General features: G+C 48.5%; 1 protein-coding gene across 2 annotated transcripts in view; it reads left to right on the top strand.

The window, feature by feature from the left end:
• Positions 1-17244: 17244 nt before the first annotated feature.
• CPXM2 (carboxypeptidase X, M14 family member 2) overlaps positions 17245-24997 on the top strand; it is a 121008-nt gene continuing 113255 nt past the window's right edge. For both annotated transcript variants that reach the window (XM_032490707.1, XM_032490708.1), the window contains exon 1: positions 17245-17707. In XM_032490707.1, coding sequence (XP_032346598.1) covers positions 17272-17707 — 436 coding nt within the window. In that variant the 5' untranslated portion in view covers positions 17245-17271. The remainder of the gene's footprint in view (positions 17708-24997) is intronic.

Consider the following 24997-nt stretch of genomic DNA (forward strand, 5'->3'; position numbering starts at 1 on the left):
TTGAATGAATTAGTAAATGAAACAGTCACCTAACTAGATGCACCTCAAAGGAAAAACAGTCCAGGTCTGTTATGGGTTGGACTGTGTCCCTTTAAAAGCTATGTTGAGGCTCTAGTCCCCCACCTGCAGGCCTGGCTCTGAGGTGAGGCAGGGGCCAGTCTCCAGAACCTACTGGTTGGAGAGTGGTGCCAGGTTTGATTAATACTAATATGGCATTGAACGGCACTTTTAGGGTGGAGCTTATGGTCTTGGTTGTTGGTTTGAAGAACCCCACATCCAAAGCCATGGATGCACAGAGGAAAAAGTGATTAAAGAACCCAGCCAGGTGTCCTGAGGCAGGGGCCCCACCATGCAGGTTGGCCAACACGGTAGGGTTGGGTTCCGGGGATGTGGCTCTCGGAGGCCCACCCAGGCATTCCATCCTAGTCTGCAGAGGGAGCCTCTGGTGGTCCTATCTACTGACCTCACCGTGGCCCTCCTGGGTGGTAGCATCCCCTGACAGCAGGAAAGCCCCACCTCCTCCCCGCCATGGTCAAAGGGCACGACGGGGAGGGAAGCACGGGATAGTCATTCACTCGTGCCTTGCCTTCTTCGGCTTGTTTTAAATGAAATCAGATGACTTGTTGACAGCTGTTCCATAGGGAGCTTTTACTGACCCATGTGAGTCATGCTGTAGACACTGGAGACTGGCTATCAACCTCTGCTTATGGGGATATGTCAATGGAGATTTAGTCATGTGCAACTGGAAAGAGAAATATTCTAGAGGCTTTGAATAGCCCAGCGATTAAGCCTCATCAGATACAAGCAGCCTGGGACCAAGGCGTTTAGAACCAAGCGAACGGCTGGGGAAAGGTAACAAAATGGCAGGTAGGCAGGTTTCAATTTCTCACTCGTACCAGTGCAGAACATAAATTACACCGCTACTTTCTGGGCATGGTACCAGTTAATTACGTTATTCAACACAGATTCAGGACTTTAGCAAAAGATGGCCTTAAAAAAGTTAAGCCTAGTGTGGATGGCAGTCTGAATATATAGAGACAGAATTTGGGTGGGATGGATTTTGTCCGACTTCAACTGTTGTGGAAGATTCTGCTCGGTTGCCTGGTCCCTGTGCAGCTGTTCCTAACATCTCAGGCAGACGCACGTGGTGGTCCCCACACTTCTCAGAGACGGCTTCCCTGCCCAAAGTGATCCCAGAGTGGGTCCTTTCCCTTTCCCCCTGTCGGAGCACCCTGATCCTCTCTTCCCTCCTCTCTTTCTCCCTCCCTCCTTTCTTCCTCCTTTCCTTCTTCTATTTTTTTACCCAACCCTACCTTCATCTCTCATTTCCTCTCTTCTTTCTTAAGGATATATGCAAAGCTCTATGTTTTGTTGATGTATTGGTTTATTGACTTAACCCCTCCCCCCTCTAGAACATAAGCTCATGAAGGCAGTAGCGATGGCTCCCATGCACGTCTGTGTGTCCCTCACAGGGTCCAAGCCCTCTTGGCACCAAGCAGACACTCACGAACTATTTCAGAGTGAACAAATGAACCTGTGGGTGGGCATCTGTGATGCTGTTGAGATAGGCTGGGACCTGGGACCCTTTACTGCAGTGCCTTGCCCCTGGACAAAGGTCTCCTCAAGCAACAGAATACAAAAAAACTATAAGGGACTAAAAACAACTGCATGCATGGACAGTTGGGACAAATTATGAACAACAAGATACAAATAGACAGAAACCCAGTCTCCATTTCTGCGGTGCCAGGGAGCTAAAGCAGAAGGGTACTGAGCATGATCCCTGCACACGGTACCACCAGGGGGTGGGCAGACCATCTAAGCCACCTCTCTGACCCAGTTCACTGCTCTGTCCCCACCTCCACCCCATTTAAGGGATGAGATTGCCCCACCCCCACCTCCAGGGAGAAAGCAAGGGAAGCTGTTTCACTCCCTCCTGTTGCAGCAGGAGTCCCAGTAAAACCTTGCTGAAATTCCTTGTCTGGCCTCTTATCAATTTCTGTTGATTAAAGAGTCCAAGGATGCCGATCAGTGATGCTATAATGGAAAAAGAGGAAGAAACATTTATAAAATCCTTCTCTAGATATGTCCATGCTCTCAGGGACCCTTAGCTGTTTCCTAAGGGACAAGTGCACAAAGATGGCCCCGTGTCACCCAGTGATCTTCTGCAGGGTCAGGGTGGACGTGGGATGGGGCACTGTCTTCCCTCTGCTGCGTGAGGTGGGCGAGGACACCGTTGGGACCCTGTTCACACCCACCCTGATAATGCAGCTTGCTCTGTGTGTTGTCTATCCTAAGTAAACGCATTTTCATGATAACATCGTATAAAGCACAGAGATTGGAGGGGGAAAAAAGATCTGACTTGAATAATCGTCTCTATCCTAATTATAGAAAGCTGTGTGGTTTGAAAGGAAAAGAGTTTTCCATTAGGAGGCTTCTAAAAATAGTCATTGTGATTTGAACTGCCTTCTTCAGTGTCAGCCGGAATGTTAATTACATTAGCAAATCATTTTGGCAGCGGGAAACAGGTATCTTACCAAGCCACGGGCAGCCTCTTCTAAACACTCCATGCGGAGGGGAGTCCCCCTGGAAATGCAGCTGTTTGGAACACACAAACACACACAAACACACACAAACACACACACACACACACACACACACACACAAACACCCCTTTCTGGTGCATCTCACAGGTGCCTCTCAGCATGAAGTTCATTGTGCTGGACCTGTATGGGCAGGAATTTGTAAATCCTTTCGGTGAACTCCAGGTGGGTAGCAGACTTCCAGCTGCTGGGAAGTTGGAAACTTCGCCCGTAGAGGACAAGGGCTGGTTATTGCAGGGGAGGCGGCCATATGGGGAGCAGCACAGACACCCTTCCTAGTCCCACCCCAGCCCTGGCACTATGTGGGGATCTCTCCATCGTACTGGCCCTCAGTGGTTTGGGACCCTTCTCCCTCTCCTTCTAGAAAATTCACCAGAACGGCTTGAACCCTGAGGAAAATGTGAGAGGTTTCCTGCATAGATTTTTTTTTTTGCTTTATATATATTTTTGTTGGAGTATAGTCAGTTTACAATATTTTGTCAGTTTCTGGTGTACAGTGCAATGTTTCAGTCATACGTGAACATACATATATTAGTTTTCATATTCTTTTTCACCATAAGTTACTGCAAGATATTGAATATAGTTCCCTGCACTATACAGCATGAACTTGTTTATCTATTCCATATATATATATCAGTTAGTATCTGCAAATCTCTAAATTTCTTATCTTTGGAAGGACCCCAGGGCTCAGAGAGCCAAGCTGGGAGAATTTCAGTGCCCATAGGGCAAAACATACTATTTATTTACTATTCTTTTTTTTTTTTTTTTTTTTTTGGTTTGGCATCCACTGCAGGAAATTTTCAGTGTGATTTTTATGAGGTATTGCAGCTTCTGGATTTAATTTAAACTTTATTCCGATGTCATGCACACATGCCCAGAGACTCAGAGACAGCTGAATGAGGCTGACATGATTTATAGCAGGGACATTTGGGGGGGTGGCGATCTGACGGACCCCTCGGGATCCTTAGCTGTCTGGAACAAAAGGCACTCCATCTACTGGAGGGTGGAGGCTCCCGTGGGTGGGCAGGAGGGATAAGCTAGCTGCACCTTGGCGCCAGCCTGGCAATTGTGTGGTGTTTCCAGTTTGTGAAGCATCTTGACTCCATCTCTCTTCTAAGCTAGTGGGAATTAGTGTCCCATTTTATCGATGTGGAAACTGAGGCTCAATAAGGTTAAATGAGGAGGTTAACATGTGGTCTGCCTATGGTCCCCTTTCCTTCATGTTTCTGAGGAAACTTCTGGAATGAAATATGGAGACATGGGGACTCCAAGGGGAGCAGGTGGAGGAGTGGGCAGGGGAGGCTTCCTGGAGTTGGTGAGGCTGTTCCTGAGAGTGGATGTGGGTGAGCAGGAATGTGGGGGAGCCATGAGGATGGTGTGGCTTCATCTCTGAGCCTGGGCATCACTGGTGGGTGGAGAGGAGGGGAGAGAGTCGGGAGGTAGCCAGCTCATGCAGACCCTGGGGTTTGGACGTCATCCTCTGGATGGTGGGGCAGCACCCAAGGATATGAGTTTGTCCAGTGACAGAGCTGGGGGGGAAGGCCAAGTTTCAGGGTGAAGGGTCTCAAAGCCAGTTGGAATGGGAGAGTTTGGGGATGGGAAGTTTGGAGGCAGTGAAATGAGGGAAATTGCTGGCAGGAGGGGCTGTGATGGTGGCTCACAGAGACGAGGAAGGGGTTGGTTGGGTGGAAATGAGGAACCGAATGTGATGGACGAGGCAGGTGAGAAGCAGGTTGGGCCCCAGGGATCACAGGGGTGTCTAGAACTCAGTGTATGGGGGTGGGCCATCTCTTGGTCACAGGCATCCTCTGCCCTGAACTGAAAGCTTCAGGGGTCTGGTCTCTGTGCATCAGAAGGTCAGGGACTGAAGAGGGAGGAGGAGCCTCCAGGATCACCTGCCCAGCCCCCATGGGGCAACTGAGGCTTTGAACGGCTGTGGCACAGAGAGTGGTGTCCCTGCAGCCAAAGTGTCCCTGGCGCAGTGCTCTCTCCCCATAGTGCTCTCTCTGGGACCAGGGCTTCGTCACCAAGGTCACACCATCCTTACACTGGGAAACCCTTGGCTGCAAATGGCCCAGCTGTGTCTCATTCCTCATTATTCCTCTTCTTGCCTCTGCTTATTTTGAAGGGCCCACATCACTGCACGCGCACACTAGAAGTAGCCTTGCTCAGGGGAGCACAGGGCACTGCGAAGGCAAGCACCTATTAAGGCAGCTGCAGAGCCCTGCTCTGTCCTGGTCTTAGAGTCACTTCCTGGCATAGCTGCCACCTGCCTGGCCCAGAGCGTGGTCACTGGCTGCACTCCCAGGGGACTCCAGCTTCCCAAGGTGAGGAGGGCTGTGTCCTCATGAGGAGGAAGGAGGGTGGAGGGACAGTGTTTGGGTGCTGCAGTGAGTGGGTGGGCTGGGGGGGGGGGACACTCCCAGAAGGAGGGGTTGGACAGGTGGCACCAGAGGGGATAGCATTGGGGGAAGATGGGAGAGCCCAACATGTGAATGCACAAGAGGGGACACAATCTAGGCTGAGAAGGTTCATGAATCTTTTATTAGGGGTGAGTGTGAACACAGGTTGAGGCCAAGGTTGAGGGGAGCCCAGCCTTTCCTGACCACTTGCCCCAGGCCAGTAATGCTGCTCGGCCTGGTCATACCTTAATGAGTAAAGCGTATGAAGTGAACCGCGGGGATGATAAGAACACAGTTTAGCCCTTCCCACGGTGAGGCCCTGATCCAAGCACTTTCTCCGCACAGGTCTGTGAGGGGGGCACTGTTACCCCCATTTTCCAGATGAAGACACTGAGGCACAGAGGGACAGGGTGCTCTGCCCCAGGACACAGCTGCTGAGGGACTGAGCCAGACTCTGAACTCCAGCAACCCATCCAGGGTCCATCCGCTCAGCCACTGAACCAGCCAGTCTCTCTCGGACTCAGGCAACAGAGCCATCAGGAAAGAGTGGCCGAGGGTGGTGGGTGCTGTGAAGAAGAAGGACGCAGAGCCAGGAAATGAGGGGAGAAGGGGAAGTCCTACATGAAAGAGAATTTTCCAGAAAGGGCTCTCTGAGGAAATGCCATTTAAACTGAGACCTGAAGGCTGAAAGGGATTTTATTTATGTAACTATTAAGTGCAAAGGTTTCCTTTGAAAAAGAGAACGTTGTGTATTGATTTTAATTGTTAGGCTATTTTTATTTCACTTCATAGTCTCATTAATATTTTTCTTCAAAGAGGGAGCCGAGAGCTGCATTAGCTGAGGTGGGTGGGCGGGGATGGGCAGGAGAGGTGTGGGTCCTGGCCAGGCTAACCCACCCCAGAGGCCGCGAGCTCCTCACCCCCGAAAATCTCCTATTTTAGTCAGGTTATAGCTACGCCTGGAAAACTTTGTTTAACTTGGATCTCTGGGGTGTTTAAAAAACTAATTGATTTGGCTCTGGCTTTTCCTTCTTTCCCTCTTTGAGAACAGATCCATTGTAAAATTTCAAGTGGCTGTGCCAGCTCTTTGCGTTTTGCAAAGTCCGCTCCCCGAGCCTGCAGGCTCCATCACTGGGAGACGAGGAGGAGGGTCCCCTGGTCTCCTGGGAGTAGCCAGGTCTTCTTCCTTACTTCATGCACCCGTCACTGGGAAGGCTTCACCCACATCAGGGAAGGCACCCTGAGGACTGGGTGATGATAAAGGCACAGAACAGGACAGGCCGGTGCCCCGGGTCCCGGACTGGATGGGCCACTTGGAGGAAAATGCAGTCCCGGTGAAATGGACCTTGAAAGTCAATTTCAATGCATGACTGTTTCTTGAGAACCTACTGTGTGCCAGGCATTGGGATAGGCGCTGAAGGGGGCACAGAGAGAAATCAGGCTTTGGATGCTGCTAAGTTCTTTTCATGCAGCCATGCAGCCGGCATTTACTGGGCACCTTCTGTGTGCAGGAGAGAAAACAGCTGCTTTCCAACGCTCTCTCCTCTGGAGGAGCTCCCCGGGTGGTGGGGAACTCACTGCCAGGCCCCCCCTCCAACGCTCTGAGGGTTGTGGGAGCCCCGTGCAGGGTGCTGTGGGAGTCTGTGGAGGTGGAGAGAGGACCTGAGTCAGGGAGGGCTTCCCAGGAGGGGACTTTGATGCCCAGCGGGAGTTTGCCAAGAAAGAAAGGGCCAGAAAGCATCCAGGTAGTGACAACAATGTGTGTAAAAGTAGGGGGCGGGTGTTGGGAGGGCGACGAGCAAAGAAAGAAGGGCACAGTGTGGGATCTTATTCTTGTACGAGGGGTGATGAGCTCTGATAGGGCAAGATATTTCCAACACGTAACAAGAGCAGCCGCTAAGCTTCACTGAGCACCTGCTGTGTGGAAGCGTTAGGCTAAGCAGGGACCTGCATCATTTTTTTTCTTATGGGTGCATCGTATTAGTGAAGTCTCATCTCTGTTAGGTCAGGGAGGGACTCTCCCACTTTACAGGTGCATAAACTGAGGCTAGGATAGTGCAGTCAATCCCTGCTCCAGGCTGACAGCTAGTGAGGGGTAGAGTCAGCATGAGGGAGTCCCTCGGGCCCACGTTGGTCTGACTCTCACGGGTAATATCTGTACACCAGCCGCACATCCTCAGATGGGCCACTCTCAGATCAGTAACTATGTTTGGAGGCTGTTTATACATTAACATATAAAATTTAAACACTTCAATATTGAACAGCCCTCACCCCTATCTCCAGGATGGAGAATGGAAACAATAAACAAATACATTTTCTGTTTTACCCCTTGGAGTTTGGAAATGGGTTTGAAAAAGATTTAAGAATTTTATCCAGGTTGTTACAATGGTTGCCAGCTTTGGTTGGATACACAAAGCATCAGATTTTCAGCCTAGTTTGTAAGTCAGTCTTCTTAGAGATAGAAATGGATTCTTAACCACAGACATTATACCTGGATATGACAGCTTACCTTCCTGTCCACATGAGCGAGAAAATGTGCTGAGGTGGAGGAAAAAAAGTATTTGCTGCTCCTGAGAGGGGGGCCTTCATCCTTTATGCCTGAGTCCCCTGAAGCACACTGCATTTCGGCATGTGATGTACAACTTGGAGGGGTCGTGAGAGAAATCCGGGTGTGAAGGAGTGAGCCAAGACTTAAAAAATATTATGTTTCCTGATTGTACCCCTAAGGTAATTAAATTGAATTTAAAAAACTATCGTGCCCTGCCTTTAGAATATATTCAGTATTGTGATCTAAGTCAGGTCATTGCAGTTTGAGAATAGGAGTCCATTTTTCTTACTATATAGAGGTATTTATATAATATACTCTTTCCAAGGCAAAAAGGCGTATTACAAATGGTTTTAATAAGCTGCATTTGCTTATCTATTCCTACATCTATTACTTCCTAAAAGTAATCAGAAAGTTATGGAAAAATAAGCTTAATCGGCAGTACCGAATAATTAATTTGGGCTGACTCTAGAAAGTAGTGCCATAAAACTGATTGGTTTACTCAACTCAGTGGAAAAGAAAAAAATCCGTGAAGCCGGTTGACTTCTGTTTGCAAATGGCAATGTACAAATTGCTTCTGTGATTTGCATACTACATTCAAGTAATAGTCTCTGTTGGAACAAGTGTTTTAGCAGGAAAAAAAAATACTTCTGAGTTAAGTTTTTCTGTTTTGTTGGGTTCATAATCTTTAAATTTTCTCTTATACAAATAATGAGCCCAGGCGTGGATGGACATGAGTTCACTAGGCTTGCACCAGGAAGCATAAGTCTGCTTTCCAGATGGAAGTCACCCACCCCCGGGCCCACCAGCAATGGTGGGGGGTCCTATAACCCCACATTGTCACCAACACTCGACACTATCCAGCTTTCTCATTTCTACCCAGCTAATAGTTGCCAGTTGATACCTCATCATTTAAATTTATATTTATCTAATTACTAATGACTTTGAGCATCTTTTTATACATCATTAGTCTTTTGAATTTTCTCTTCCGTAAGTATCCTGTTTATATCCTTTGCCTATTTTTCTGTTGGGGCTTCTTTTTCTTCCTTACATATCATGGGTATTAATTTTTTTCTCAGATTTAAACATTGCTGGCTATCTTCTCCCAATATGTTATCTGCCTGTTCATGTCATCCTGGGTGTCCTTTGTGGAGCATAAATCGTTTATCTCAATACAAGCAACTTCTCATTTTGCCTTATGGTTCGTCCTTTTGAGGTTGTATTTCAGAAGTTTTTCCCCATCTCTTGGTCATGAAGATATTTTCCTATATTTTCTTCTATTATCTCTATGATTTTGCTTTTCACATTTAGCTCTTCAATCCATTTGAAGTTCACCTTTGTGAGTGGTCTTAGGTAAGGACCCAGTTTTAGTTTTCTCCATGTAGAAAGCCAAATTTCCCAATGCCGCATCATGAGGATTCTACCTTGATTGATAATGTCCTCACATTGTGTACAGTTCCCAGTTTAGTATATGGAAGTCTGTACCTAAGCTCTCTCTTTTGTGACATTAGTTTGTGGTCTGTTTTTGTGCCAATACCATGATTCCTATTTCTTTTTCTTTTATTTTTTTTCAAATGTGACTTTGTAAGGTGTCTTAATACCTAGTTGGGCAAGTTAAGGCTATTTTAGCTATTTCAGGACTTTTTTCCTTCCATGTATATTTTATAATAAGTGTATTGAATGTCTCAAAAATCCAAATAGATTTTTATGGCATATATTTTACTTATGTTTATAATTAATTTGTTTGTATATTAATATGTGGGGGGAAGAACTGAATCTTTATATTAAGTTGTTCATGAAAGATTTTAGAATTCTATTTTGCCATTTATTCAGGATATCATCTATGCTCTTTATTAAAATTTCAAAGTTACCTTCTTACAGGTTTTCTGTATTCTTGGTTAGATAAATTCGAAAGTAATTCCAGCCATAATTAGCTACTGTTGTGAATTTACCTTATCTTGTGTTATATTTTCTGATTCGTTATTACTGGTGTACAAAAAAGTTATTGATTTTTTAAAAAAATTACCTTTCATCTACCAATCTTGCAAAACTATGTTTTATTTTGTCTGATGATTCAGTGGATATTTCTTGGATAAATGATCAGATTATTAATTTAATAATAAAGATTTTTTTCTCTTTCCTTCTTAAATTTACATCTTTTCTGTCCTTTGTTTCCCCCTTTAACATTGGCCACAGCTTCTAGGACCATGTGAAACAATAACTGTGATAGTGAACATCTGGCCTTGACTCCAGTCTTAAAGGGAAGGCATCTAAATTGACTCCATTAATTATAATGTTTGTTGTAGATTTTTGGTATATAGCCTTTATCAAGATATGGAAGTTCCCTTTGATTTCTAGTTTGCTAAGAGTTTCTTTCTTGATAAATGTTGAATTTTAAGAAACGCTTCTTTGATTCAGATAATGCATTGACAATTCATTGATCCAGATAACCATACAATTTTTGACTTTTGATCTGTTGCTGTGATGAACTACATAAATAGATTTTCTTCTGCTGAACCATCCTTGCATTCCTAAAATAAAGCTGGCTGTCTTATATGATGTTTAAAAAATAAGCTGTTGAATTCAGGTAGCTAATATTTGAAGCTTGGATTTTTTACATCTATGTTCCTAATAAAATCAGCCCATTATATTTTTTTCATATATTTTCATTCTTTGGTCTTAGAATTAAGATTACACTAGCCACATATAGTGATTTGAGCTGCTTTTACTCTTTTTCTGTTTCTAGAATACAACTGCTATGAGATGGGAATTTTGACCTTTTAAAAAGTTTGTTCAACCCTTTCATAAAACTGTTGGAATGTCTTTGTGAAGACTGGCTGACTCCCATTTTAATTTCTTTAGTATTGTGGTCTGTTTGAGTTCTCTCTTGCTGGGTCAACTTTGGCAGTTTGTATTTTTCCTAGGAATTTATTAGATTTTCAAATTTGTTGAGTTTGTAATACTTTCTTGTTATATTTTTGGTCTCTGTTCTATCAAGTGCAGTGTCTTCTGTGATGTGTGGAGGGGCAGGGATTTCTCTTACAGAAACAGCAGTTAAGTACCCTGGTTTCAGGTTTGGTTGCCTGAGAATAGGCTATAGGCATGGGTGATCTTTTCCATTCATCAAACTTTACAAACAAACCAAACAATGACATCAGAACTAAAGGGCTTCTACCACCTCCTTTTTGTTATGCCATTGTTTTTCTTTTTCCATGATTCCTGGGGCCTCCCTGAGTTTGTGGACCAAATGCATTTGGCATGGTTGTTTCAGAGAGCCCTGAACCCTGATAGTGGGGAGAAAAGGGGGAAGGCTTGAGCCTCAAACCTTCTAAACCCTTTCCTCTGATCTGGGCTAGAGTGCGGCAGCCACATGCTCATGGTGGTGAGTTGGGGGACCGTTAAACATCTTCCTAGACTTTGCTTCTGGCTTCTCACAGTGAGTTCCTCTTCATTCAGTGATTCCTCGAAGATTAATGCTCCCTCTCTTTCAGGTTTCATGCATTAAGTGACCACAGGAGCAGCTCGAGAATTTCTAAATTTGTAGATACAGAATTTCTAAATTTCAGGACATCCTAAGCAGTCCCATTGGAAGGAGGGGCTAGAGATTTGCTGAAGCCTAAATCTACGCCCCAGAACCCTCATGACCAGCAATGGGGGCCCGTGCCTCAGTGCATCTTGGACTGTGTGATGGGCCAGGATTACCTTTGGCTTGAGACTGTAACGGTTATGATGGAGGCAGAAGTTTTGGAGCCAGATAGTTCGAGATTAAACTCCTGAGCCAATCATTTGTTAAATCAATGACCTTCAGCTAACTATGTCTAGCTTCCTTAGCTGTAAGATGGGGGAGAATCACCCTAATACAGAAAAATGTGGGGCGAGCAGATGGCCCTATCCCAGATCTCAGCTGAGTCTCTGGGATGCACCCCACCAAGTGTAGGTCCTTGGCTTTGCTCTGGAAAGAATTCAAGAGTGAGCAACAGCTGAGTAAAAGTAGATTTATTCAGAGAGATGCATATTCCATAGACAGCGTGCAGGCTGTCTTAGAAGGCAAGAGAAAGGCCACGAGGTGTGGGGTTGGGTGTTTAAAGTACAAGTAGATACATACTCCATAGACAGAGTACAGGCTGCTCACTCAGAAGGAAGAGAGGCCACTGACGTGTGGGATTGTTCGTTTTCATGGATTCAGTTATTTCAAATGTTAACAAGTGGGAGGATTATTCCAACTACTTTGGAAAAGGGGTGGGGATTCCCAAGAATTGGGCCACTGTCCATTTTTTGACCTGTGATGGTAGCCTTGGAACTGTCATGGTGCCTCTGGGAGTGTCATTTACCATGCTAATATAGCGTACGAGGCTGTAATGAAGCTCAAGGTCTACTGGAAGCCAAATCTCCCAACATCTTGGGCCTTAAAGTCTACTGGGAGTTGAATCTCCTGCCACCTTGGTGCTAATTGATGTGTCATTCCTTGAATGGCTGTGCCCTGCCCCCTTCCTTCCTGTCTCAATCCTCCCCTCACAAAGCCTTAGGAGGATTGTGTCAACCAGAGACCCAGCAGAAACAGAGGCACATACAGATGAATTGAAGTAAGCTGAATGATGCCCAGAGGCATGGGTGGGATTAAGGGGACAAATGGGGTATAGAGACACCAGAGACCAGTGGTAGCTGGCTTAGACCAGCAGGAAGTCATTACTGCTCATTGGTCTGCAGAATAGGAGTGGAGGAGGGGGGCTTTAGGTCAGCACAAAGATGCAGCCACCAACAGGACCCTTGGGGCCATCGTAAGGAGGGATGTGGAAGGGTTGAGGGGAAGGGGAAGAAGTACCCAGATTCCTCTCTCTCCTGCTCTCCTATCTCCTGCTGGCATCTCTCATTGACCACACCCAATCAGTGACCAGAGGGCAAGGACACTCATTCCACAAGGTTTAGCTTTCAGGACACAGATGAGAGGAACAGAGATGGGAGGGGATGCACAGAGAGACACGAGCACAAAGTCGGATGTGATCATATCTAGACCTCGTCCTGCGCGTAGTAGGTGACCAAGAAATACTGGATCTCCAGGGATGCTGAGCAGTCTCTGACTAAACTGAGTTTAGTGTCTCCCCAAGTGTCTGTTGGTGTGATTTCCTAACAGTTTTGACAACAGCATCTTACTGTTTACAAATGGAACATCTCAAGCCAAAGCAAGTTTCCCCAGGTCAAACTGAAAATGAAATCACAGAGCAGAGGAAAAAGTGAGGAGAGGAACTGAGTTGCAAGGTTGTGGGGTGGGGAACCCATGAACTAAGAATAAATCTCATCAGAAGATGCCAAATGCACAGAGTATAAGAGTAATAACAAACACGTTGAAAATTAAATATGAAATGGGCAATTATGTAGTAATGAGACTGAGGACATTACAAAGGACACTGCCATTTAAACCACCACATCTCAACAGAGTAATGAACAGGAAAAACCCTCCAGCTTTGTAATTATAATCATAGTTGCCATAACAACTTAGTATCTCACTCCGTGAGCATCTATCTCGATACTCTATTTTTAGCAATGACTGTGCCTGAACATGCATTTTTCTTTATACAGCAGCTAATTTTTCAAATTACCAGTCTTAAAAAAAACGATTCCATTTTGTTCTCTCTGAGTGGAAAAGTCTCGGGGATAATTAGGGAAATGAGCAGGTGTGAACGTTTGTTATGAAAAGTGCTATAAAAGTATTGATGTCTTGACAACATTTGTTCCAACAGAATGTTCTCTGGACCTGTACACGCTATTGTTTCTTGTCAAGCAGCTTAACATAATCTTCTCCATGGGGCTCATAAATATTTGAAAAATTATGAACTGTGTAAGGTGTTTGAGGATTATTTGGCAAGTACAGATTTATACCGTGTAACAGAAATTGGCTTAGCAGAATCCTGAGTGGCAGGAATGAATCAATGAATGAATGAATGAACATTGGCTTAACTTGCTTGACAGAAATGTACATAACAGATTCCCAACTGAAGCAAACAATGAGTTGACTTTTAAAAAAACACCATTTGAAGCCAGAAGGGATTCTGAACTGCCATTCTGGTTTCCAAATTTGCCCCAGCTGCTACGCCCAAGGCTGAGGGTTTGGTTTTATATAGCGTGGCAAACATCCAAGATAAGTTAGCACTTTACCAGGCTCCACTTACAGGACTGGGAGATGATAACAGCCCTTTGTTTGGGTCCTAGACTTGAGTTTAATAAATGCATTATCAGGTTGAGAACAAAAAATTCTTTGCTGCTGCTGTGAATGACCCTTAGCCAAGACTAGTCATGTAACAATGATTTATTGAGAATTTTCTGTCCATCTTTTACTATACTGTGTCTGTGGAGGATGTAAAGTTAGCAGACTGGGTAATAATTATAAATAATAATTTATAAAGAGTTCATAAACATCATGCAAGGGGCAGTGAAGACTATGTCTTATCACTGGTGCTTGCTGGTTTACCGAGGAACTCAGTTTGGGTGAGTATGTGAGCCCAGAGGGGCTGGGCTCACGTGAGGTTGGTAAGCGCTTTGGGTTCTTCCATAGGAGAGCAACATTATAAATGGGTATTTCAGGCAGAAAGCTGGAACTTCCTGTGTGATATGAACAGCAAATCACAGAGGCCAGAATTGGGGGTCCTGCTAAGCAAATGTTCCAGTAATCTGGCATGGGGATCTGAACAACAGACCAGGATACTGCCAGTGGGAAAGGAGGAAGAGGGGAATTACAGAATATGCCACAAGAAGCAACAAGACTTAAGAGACGTGTTGGGTATCTTAGACGGTAAAGTGTAAATGGGGCAGAGTCTTCATCTGGGAAGCTGGAGTTTGAGGGGGTCCTCCCTGGCAGATGGGGTGGAGAAGCAGGAGCAGGCTGGTGAACAAGAGAATGAGGTCAGCTCTGCCACCCCATCTTCCTAAACTTCGTGAACTCTGGCTGTGCCCTGCAAATTTCCAGGTGAGCAGCCCCAGAGGGAGAGAATCGGAGGCAGACAAAGGCAGCTCCAGGAACCGTGCAGCAGGCTGCTTCGTGTTGGGAGAATTGGCATCAGTGCCCATTCTTGTTCTATTTGTTCCACTTGCTTTAATTGTGTGTCTCCACAGAAAACAAACAAGCCAGCAATAGCAGGGAGAAGAGTGATGAGTGGGATTCGTTTCCTGATTTGAGGGATGTGTTGAGAATCACGTTTGAGGGGGACATTCTCTGAACATTTACCAGACACTACAGAGTAGCTGTGTGCTGTTTTATTCACCTAAGAGGTGCCAGGAAAGTAAAATGTTTTCAGAACTTATGGATTTGGGGCCATCAAGATTGATGCAGGGTTTGGTCTGACTGCCACTAGTTTGCTTCATGTCCTTGGGTGAGTCTGGGCGCCCGTCTCCTCCCCTGTAAAGCAGGTTAGTCTCCAACTTTAACTGTATCAGAATTACGTGAGGAGTTTCTAGACATTTCGGTGTCCAACCTCACCCCTCGGGAGATCCTATAGGTCTGGGGTGTGGCCTGGGCAGCTGCATGTTTAGCAGGATGGATAGTACAGGGTGCACCCCTGCCTGGATGGAGGGCCCTCCTGGCCCCGAGTCCAGGTGATCTCTTGCTTGCACTTTGTACAGCTAGCTGGGACTTCTGACTGTATGATTTGCTGCCTTTTTTTTTTTTTTTTTTTTGCCACTGAAGCCCTGTGCTGACTTCTTTTGTTGTCTGGAGGGCCTGGCTTTAGATCAAAGAGCCCCTGTGTGTGAGCCTGGGGGATATATCCTGGAGAGGGGTGGGCAAGCATCCAGAAGAGGTCGTGGACCAGCCCGGCCCAGCCTGCTTGGAGGGAGGGGAAGGGGGCCTCCTCCTCTCTCACTCTGGAGACCTCTGCTGGCTTTGGGTTCCAGAATGTTCTGGGGTGTTGACAGCCAGGTTCAAGGCCTCCTGGAAATAGAGAAGCACCCCCCCCCCCCAACCTGCCCTCCTTCTCTCACTGCTTTGGCTTGAGGCCCTGGAGCCCAGAAGACCTGCCTTAGAAGATGGCCTGGTTAATCGGCCCGTGTGGGGACAATGAGAGAAAACGAGGTAGATGATGAGGGAAATCAGAAGCCGAGGGTGGCCCAAGCCTGCCCATCCTGTGGGCTCAGCAGTGGGACTCTAGGGAAGTGGGGAGGACCTGCCTGGGTGCCCAGATCCAGCTCAGAGACATCCTGGAAGGGTAGGGTCCAAAGGGACTGGGAAAGTGATAACCCAACCCAGGGTGGAGGGTCAGTCTGTCCCAGTGGTCAGCAGAAAGGCCTCTTTTCAAAGCCCTCCTTCCTGAATCCTGGGAACCTGTCAATCAAGTTACGTGGCAAAATGGACTTTGCAGATGTGGTTGAGCTCACCACCTTAAGAGAGGGGTAGTGTCTGGGTGGGCCCATCCAATCAAAGGAGTGCTTACGAGCAGAGACTTTTCTCCAGCTGGGAAGAGAGGCGATGTGGCAGAAGGGAAGAGAGAGACTTTAAGCTGTTGGAGGGACACAGCATGCCCTTGCTGGCTCTGAGAGGTAGGGCCCACATGCAAGGACCAGAGAGAGAGGCTGCTGGGAACGCCTCATGGACAGCAAGAGAAGGAACCCAGGCAGCACCTGGGGGTAAAGACTGGCCTGGCTGACAGCCAGCCAGTAAATGGGACCTCAGTGCTACCACTTCTGGGAACTGAACTTGGCCAACACTGCTGTGAGCCTGGAAGAGTCTTCCCCAGAGGCTCCACTAGGGAATGCAACCTGCTGATGGATGCCTGCGTTTTAGCCTGGTGACACCTGCTCAGACTTCTAACCTGCAGACCTGTAAGATAAATACGTGTTGTTTTAAACCATTAAATTTGTATTAACTTGTTACAACAGCAATAGGAAACCAATGCAGGCCCTATTTCCCCAACATCCCTGCCTGAAGGAGGAACACAAAATTGTCTAAGGGAAGAAGGTACTTTTTCAAAAGGTAGTGAGCTCCCTGCCTGATCCCAGAGGGCCCTGGAGGTAGGAGCCTACTCTTTGCATGAACCGAATGTGCCCCGTGCCTCCTAGGACGGCTGTCCTAGGGTAACTCCACTTTCTCTCCCAGACCAACAGTGCCACGTCTCAGTCTGGAGCAGGGGCCCTCTAGGGTCACTAGGCCCTGCCCCTACGGAAACTTTACTCCTGGGAACCCTGGGGACTTAGGCGCTCAGGAATTCCTCATCCACGGTTCCTGAAACAGGATCTCACTCAGGTAGCGAGAGAGGTTTGTACCTGCAGCGGGAACCCGTGTCTGGTGTGGAGCCAGCGCCGGGGCAGGGGTCAGGAGGGCTGGAGGCGGGGCTTTGGATTATAATTTGCTTTAGGACCTTGGGCGAATTCTTATTCATTGTGGGTCGTTACCCCAACCTGTAAAACTGCTCGAGCTTCTTTCTAGATGGAAACTCCTTTGAGTCTCTTGGGAAGCAGGCGCCCACCACCGGCCAGCTTCAGGGGTGCGGGGAAGGGGGTAAGTTTGGAGATAGCTGATGGGATGGAAGGGGCCCCAACTACCCCGCTCCAAGGGCGGCCTCTGCGGGGTCGACGGGGAAAGGGAGGCAAAGAGGAAGGAAGGAAGGGCGGGGCCGGCCCCCCTGCGCCCGCCCCGCGCCTCGGCGCGCCCCTGCCCGCCCCTGTCGGTCCCGCCCGGCCCCTCCCAGCCCAGCCCGGCGGGCGGGTCACACGCGCCGCCCGCCGGCCGGCCGCCTCCATGCCCCGCGCGCCCCGCTGCCGTGCCCGGCGCCCCTGCCTCGCGCCGCCGTCCGCGCCCGCCGCCTGCCCGGGGCTCTCGGCCGCCGTGACCCTGCCGAGGGCGCGGGGCGGAGCGGGCATGGCCCGCCGGGAGGCCGCCGCGCTGGCGCTGATCCTCGCGCTCCTGACGGTGGTCCTGGCCGAGGCCGGGGCCGGGGCCCAACGCGCAGCCGTCGAGGACCCCGACTACTACGTGCAGGAGGTCTGGAACCGGGAGCCTTATTACGCACGCCCGGAGCCCGAGCCCAAGCCTGAGCCCTTCTCGCCGCCGCTGCCCCCGGGGCCCGGGAAGGAGGAGCGGGAACCGCGCCCGCCCGAGCCCAGGCCGCCCAAGAAGGCGGCCAAGCCCAAAAAAGCTCCCAAGAAGAAGTTGGCTCCGGAGACGCCTCTCCCAGGTGAGTAACTTTCTGCGCTGGGCGGCCCGAGGGGGCGCCCGTGGCCGTGCGCCTCTCCCAGTGGTGGCCCGCTGGGTCCCAGACGACATCTGGCTTCCCCGTGCGTCCGTGTGCCTGGGATGAGAAAGCCCCGTGAACCTCCCATCACTGCCCTCCTCCCCCGCCTCCCTAGGCACTGCACTGCGCATGGCCCTGGCCCCTACGAGCGCCCCAGAACTTAAACCTGCTCAGCATTCCCCGCTCAGGTAGAGAGGGACCTTGCCGTTGGGAAGCTGCCTGGAGAACTAGTCCCTCTGCCCCAAGTTTGAAATTTACTGGGCACAAAATCTTTCTGCTGGACACTTCTTCCTACTCGGTCTACTTTTTCAATCTTCTCACAGGGCGTTTTCTTGAGAGTGAATTTCCGATTTGGCGATGTGACCGGCTGGTCTGTTTTGGCGCAGTGGCCTGGGGAGAACTCAGCAGTGGGCCTTTACCCAGCCGGTGTCCCCTCTCAGCTCCCTCCCTCCCGCTTTCTGTAGATCCCTGGAATCCTCTGTCCACTTGGGGCAGGATGGCAGAGCCTCTGCTGGGGAGTCTTGGGCTGCAGCCGGACTCCCGTGCCTGCGGAGGGGCCGAGCGGCAGGATGCCAGGGAAGCCCAGTGGCACCTGGTGTGCCCGCCTTCCGGCCATCTCACTCACCCTCCTCAAATCTGTCCCCACTTTCTGCCTACCCTGTCTTGGGGACATGACTTCCATTCGGTTTCTTACACTCCTTGTGAAGAGGGAACTTTCTCTTAACTGTTCCAAGTGTTCTTTGCTTGAATTGCAAAGGGCTGGGTCCTAGGATTTCAAGATTGAGGAGTGAGCGGGATTATGGCCAAATTCTCCCTCCTTGTAATGGCCCTTCCCTGAAAGGAGATACATGCCAGTGGCACCATGACACGGCTCCCGGCTTGAAAGGCATCACCTTTGATTGGTTAAACTGTTCATGAAAAACAGCAGCGAGGCGGCGGGAGAGGAGTGAAGATGGGGGCACAGAAGGCTCGAGTGCGTGGGTCCAGCTCAGCAACCCCGTTGTGCTTCCCTGAGTGGTGGTGGGGGGCGTGTTGTGGCATATTTCACTTTGCCGGCAACTCTGTAAATCCCCAGGCAGTTCTGTGAGTTGTGTAACCCTGAACAGAACCATTCAGAATTTCCCATATTTTCTGGGGAATCATGGATGTTAAGATTTGTAAAAACCATACTGATTTAATAACTGGAGTAGAAGTGGGAAAAGATCCATTTGCAGAACATCCACTGTGACTCTCTTAGGAGCTTTATGTACAAGTGTCTCATTTAATTCTTTCAGGGGCTCCGAGGGGTGGATATTCTCGTTACTTTACAGGTGAGGAAACATGCTCAGACCATGTAAGCAACCTGTTCGGAGTCCCTCACAGGCTTGGGAGATTTGAAAGCCTGTCTCCTGCGCTTTTAACCCAAGGCCTTTTTCGTTTGGTGGTTTGAATCAAGCTTGCGGGTTTTTGTTTTTCAGTATCTGCTATGTGGTTAGCCTGGCACTGGGCATGGTGGGGCAGAGTGGGTGGGAGATACGCTTGTTAGGTTCTGGTGTTTACTGGGGGTGGGGGCTTGGCAGGGGGAACTTAAGAGAAGACTGAGGACTCCTAGACTGAGGGCTGCACTTAGCACCTGGGTTTGGGGCTCAGCGCTCAGCCTCCTGGACCTCAGCTTCTTCATCCGCGCAGGGTGACCCGCGCCTGCTACCTCACTTTGTCAACTGTCCTGCGAGCTTTTCAGCAAAAGCTCACAGTGGTGTCAGCTCGTGTTTGTGCTCGTCCTTCTGGGGCTGTTCATTAGTCCACAGGTGGTTACCAAGAACCTGTTTAACATCAGGTGCTGGGTGAGGTTCTGGGGGAGGGGAGAGCACGACAGCCCCGGCCCCGCCCTCCCGGAACACCCCAAAGTTGGCGGGCTTGGAGGAGGTAATTGCAGGTGTGTTGAGGGCTGCGTGGCTGAGCACCCAGACTGAAAACAGGTCCCTGGATCTGCTCCGGGAGTGCTGCCTTCAGGCCTGCTGCCATTTCAGTGTGTGCTTCTAATACTTGTGTGGGGCTTTTCTGAATCCCCAACTCCAACAAGCCAGGGGGCATTTTTATTATATTCTTTTAACTCTGGTTCCCCCCACCTTGCTGTTTTTGCATTTGACCAGAGGACCTGAAATCCACCCTGGACCCGAAGTGAGGGAGCTTGGCTTAAGAATGATCTTGATTAGGGGAGTCGGTGATTGTTTTGTGCAGTTAAATTGTACTAAAAGAAAATGCATTTTCCCCTCCTAAGTGGTGACTTGATATATGTACTTCGCATGATGTAATAGAAACAGAAGCATTCATCGCTGCTCCGGACCATTCCATAAGGAGGTTGTCGTAATGTCGCAGGAAAGCATTTATAGAGGAAGGACCGTTGGGCGTGTTTATCGTGAACTTCTGGGCTGGGTGGGTGGTGCCTGCTACACTCCAGGCACTGTCTTGGCACTGAGGTGGGAGCGAGGGGGTAGATTTAGAGAAAAATAAGAATGTAAAAACATATATAACATCTCATTGAAAAGTCTATTATGTGCTTTGTCTTTGCAAATGATAAAATATTTTCTGGATAGGCTGTGTCTTGCATAAAGGATGGGCTCAGGGGAAGATGTAAGACAGATGTTCTGTGCCCTGAGGAGGGAGTCCTACTGAATCCCATAGGAAGTCTGACTTAAGGAGTCAAGGGCAATGGGGATTTGATCTTGGTGTGAGTTTGGCTTTGACCCTTGGCTGTTTTTTCACGCCACCGTAGAAATGCAAAGTGGACGTCATGGGCTGACATTTTCCTGGAAGTGGCGTGGACAGCTGAGTCCTTGGTTAATTGAGAACACTGCATTTTTCTACGAGTGGTTGACAGATTCCCGGAGAAGTAGTGCCCTGATACACTGAATAGAATGGAATCTTAAAAAAAAAAAATTGTTTGAGCTTTTATTTTGAAATAATTATAGGCTCACAGGAAACTGCAAAAATAGTACAATGAGGTCCTGTGTCCCCTTCCCCCAGTTTCCCCCAGTGATGGTGATGTCCTTTAGAACTGTAGAACAGGATTTCTCAGCCTTGGCGGCATTGACGTTTGGGGGCCAGTTGTGTGTGGGGGGTGGGGAGGCTGTCCTGTGCGCTGCAGGGTGTTTGGCAGCATCCCTGGCCTTGACCCACCAGATGCTAATAGCATCCTCCCCCTAGATGAAACAACCGAAAACGTCTCTATGGATGTTGCCACAGATCTCCAATGGGTTGAGAATCACTGCTGTAAACAATATCAAACCAGGAAATTGACGTTGGTCCACTATTTCTAATTAGCTAACATACTCCACGTTTCCTCGGTTTTCACATGCACACGTGTGTGTGTGTGTGTGTGTGTGTGTGTGTGTGTGTGTGTGTAGTTCTCTGCACTGTCTCTCATCTGTGAATTTATGGAGCCACCACCACCATCAGGATGCAGAACTGTGGAATCCTTTTCTGAGGTTGAGTGGGACTTAGTATCACACAGTTTCTGAGGTCCTCACTGTGAGCATCAGTTCATCCCAGAATTTCGGAACTTGAAGGGACCCAAGTGTTCATGGCATACAAATTCTTGTTCATTGCAAGATTCCGACAGTCGGCCCCCCCAGTATCAAAAATGATTAAAGAAGATAATTTAGGTGCTGCAAACTTTATTTAGATCTTCATGAAGTGGACAGTCTCCTTGTGGAGAACTACAAAAGGGGGCAGAAGGCAGGAAACTTTTTCAGGGTAAAGAATAAAGAACAAGGAAGAGAAAAATAGAAATTATCTGGTTGGCAAGGGCTACACAGTCAGCTTTGTTTGGGCTGAGAAGGCCCAGGGTTGACTTGGCATTTGGGAATTGGCTGACTGTGTTTCTGGTCAAGAGAGGAGATTTTTAGGGACAGGAAGCTTATCTCAGTTTTGGTTTGCTGATGTGGCACTTGGACAAGAGCAGCTCCATCTTGGGCCTAGAAATTTATTTCAGCACCAGTTTGGGCTCATACGCTTCCACTGATGGGCTCTCACCACCCCCCGCCCCTTGCCGTCCATTCTGATTGTGGAATATTCTTCCTCATGGGGACCTGACAAGCTGCTTCTCTCTAATTCCATTTGTTCAACAGTTTCCAGCCAAATTCAGTCATTTCTAGATCCCTCTGTTGGAATGCTTTGAGGTCCAAAGAATGAATCTCCGAGCCCCAGGGTGCATCATCTCAGGGTGAAGAGTGAGATGAGGGACCACATCTTGGGCATGCGAGTGGATGTGGGGTGGACTTTGCACGTCATCTCCAAATTAATAACCTTGGTTTGGGGCCATTTTCAGAGAATAAAATGGAACAGAGAAGTAAACCATGGTTACGTAACTGACTTGCCTTCTGCCTCCTGAGTGGCAGTCAAAAACAAACCAGTTGGTAAACAAGACTCTAAGTAGGTGAAGATGTTAAGGATGTTTTGTTGGAGATGTTCGGTTCTTCTCCCTCCATGGGGTTTGGAGTAGCCTGTAACTTAGGGGTTCCTACTTGTTTGCTGCTTTCCTCGCAGACTGGAGAGAATCCGCCTCTGTTGGAGTGCGCTCCCGCCTGCATCGTGGCCACGATTTTGGTCCACGGTCCTGAGCCCGTGGAATTTGCCGAGCGGGCAGCGAGCCACGTTTGTACGTCTGTGCCCAGAATCGGCGAGTTTGCACTCTGTGCTGTGTTGTGTCCCGGCCTGGGCCGGGTCGGGAGGAGGGCGGCGATAACCGAAGAGTTGTTATTTAAGCATGTTTGGTTGTAAACAAAGCCCTTTCTGTTGTGCGCTGCAAGCCAGTGGCTGGAAAGAGCTTCACTTTTAAGCTTTTGCTTCAGCACTCTTCACAGCGTCTTGCAGGGTTTGGCCTTCACGTGAAAATAAATGCCTTTCTTGGGCAAAGCCGGAGCGCGAGGATTAGGAGAGTGAGTTTGTAAGTATTTCACTAGGTATTTTGAAAACAATCACTCGGCTATCAGCACACCTAAACAAGTAACAAGAAATCTTTATATTAGGATATTGTAAGCTCTCTTGAAGAGTTAAATCCAGAGTGTTTTTGTCCGGATCAACTCCCTACAAAATTCCAAGGGAAAGGACTTTTTATTGAAAAAAAAAAAAAAAAGGTCTTCTCGTGTACATCAGCAAGCAGCTTTCTAAGACACCACCTCTGTTTCCAAAATGCTTTCCAAAGTCAACTCTTCGTGCTGGCAGGTCTCCTGCCGGTGCCCATGGTTCCAGGAGCCAGGGTTTATGTATGTGTGGGTGATGACGGGAGAGGCACTCGCATGTCTGGGGAAGCTGGGTTGGACACTGTGGTTCTTGAAAAGAGCCATTGCGTTTCCTGTGTGCCCTGAGCCTCCCTGGCTGACACATCTCACAGGGGATGATGCCCTCAGTCCCATGACAATGGCAGCCTGGGCCCTTGAACCTGGATTTTTGAAGTGGGGGTGTGTCTGCTGGATGTCCCTGAGGTGGCCGGGGAGCCTGAGCTCTCAGGCTTGGCATCTCCAGCAGTGGCTCTGCCCTCTGTGAACTTCTGAGGCCCCTGCCACCATCGCTGCGTCTCTGGAATCCTGAAACCCATAAAATTAGGGTGCCTTTGGTTGGCTTCTGAAATGGCTAGTGTCTATTCGGGCTGGCATCTATTTGGCTACTGACCTGGGCATCATAGAATGAATGGTCAGAGTGGCACAAGACCTCTTCAGATGTTAATTTGAGACTCTATGTCAGATTTTTATGGAATACTTGGCACACACACGAGGCATGGGTAGGTGTTTGGTAAGGTTTGTTCAGGATTCAGAGAGATTCAAAATCTGGCTCTGCCACTCACGGGCACATGTGACTTCCCCATGCCTCGAATTCCTCTCTGTGACTCAGGAATAATAATAGACCAAGCTTCTCGAGATGGTGGGAGGTTAGAAGGGTCAGTGCACAGTCTTCTGAAGGATGTGTCAGAGGCAGCTTCAACCCTGGTCCCCAGGTCTCCCAGCCACGTCGGTGTCGCTCGGTGACACAGCCTGGGTTATTGGCATTTCCTTCTCATTCCCTTCACTTCTTCACTTGTGCTTCATAGAATCATCTCCCACATGCACTCTTGCACCCATGGCCTTGTCTCAGGCCAGTTCCAGGCAGAACCCACAGCGATACAGGCAAGTACCCACAGTGCCTGCTGCTGCGATGCCGGTGTCTCTTGAAAGACAAAGGGCTTCTTGTTTGGTTGCAAATCAGGAAGGTGGCTGCTTCTGCACAGAGGCTGGGAGTGGCTGTCCCTCCTGCTCCAGGGACCCTGGTGGAGACTAAGTCTTCTGCACTGGAGACCAGCCCAGAGGAGGACACAGGCTGACCAGCTCCTTTGCCAGGGAAGACACAGCTGACCAGGGGCAGGGGAGGATTTCTGATAGATTGATTGATTGATTGGTTGATCGATCAATTGATTTTAGTCCACCCCTGGTAAAAAGCACTTAGAAAACTGCACTGGTGCCTCCATCTCCAGCCCAGACCATTCAGGTCACTAATTAACGGAAGCGTGCGTGTCATTCAGCCACTCAGCCCTTTTTTTTTTTTTTTTGAGGCTTCTCTTGATCCCTGAGAAACATGTTTCCACCAGGAGCTTGACTTCTCAGATTTGGGGACTGGATAAGGGCACCAGCTGTTCCTTCCTGGTGTCACAGCCCATTTTCCTGCTGACACCTGCAGGGAGCACACGTTTTGAACCACTTCTGTTTCGGCTTTTCACATTCACCTGCAGAGCCCTCCTTGCTCCCCCAGTGTTCAGAAATCACGAGGCTGCCTTTCTGGGAGAGCCCGCAGTGTCTTGGGGCCAGAGCCTTCCTCCTCATGTGGGTTCCTTCACAAGAGCCTGGTAGAAGCTCAGATCCCGGGGCTGAGTCCTTCCCGAGCCGGAGTGCAGATGCCATTGGGCTGGAATTTCCTGGGGAAAATGCAAATATGCAGCAAAGAATTTTTTCAGTTTCTGGGGTTGCTACTGTAAGCAGCTTGTCTAGAGAGGGGGAAAATAGTTTGCTATCAACCAGGAAGCCTGATATTTGTCACCAGAGACCGGAATAGATTATGTGGTTCGCCCTGGCAATTCAGTTTGCTACTTGTAAGGAATTCAGTATTGTCATGCCGCCCAGATGGAGATGTTGATTTGATTCTGGCTGTTTCTCTGGACGCTGTTTCCACTGTACTCTTTCTTTTATCTGTACAGGCCATATGTTGCCTTTCTTGCTGAAAGAG

The sequence above is a fragment of the Camelus ferus genome, chromosome 11, assembly GCF_009834535.1.
Source record: "Camelus ferus isolate YT-003-E chromosome 11, BCGSAC_Cfer_1.0, whole genome shotgun sequence".
In the NCBI taxonomy this organism is placed as follows: Eukaryota; Metazoa; Chordata; class Mammalia; order Artiodactyla; family Camelidae; genus Camelus; species Camelus ferus.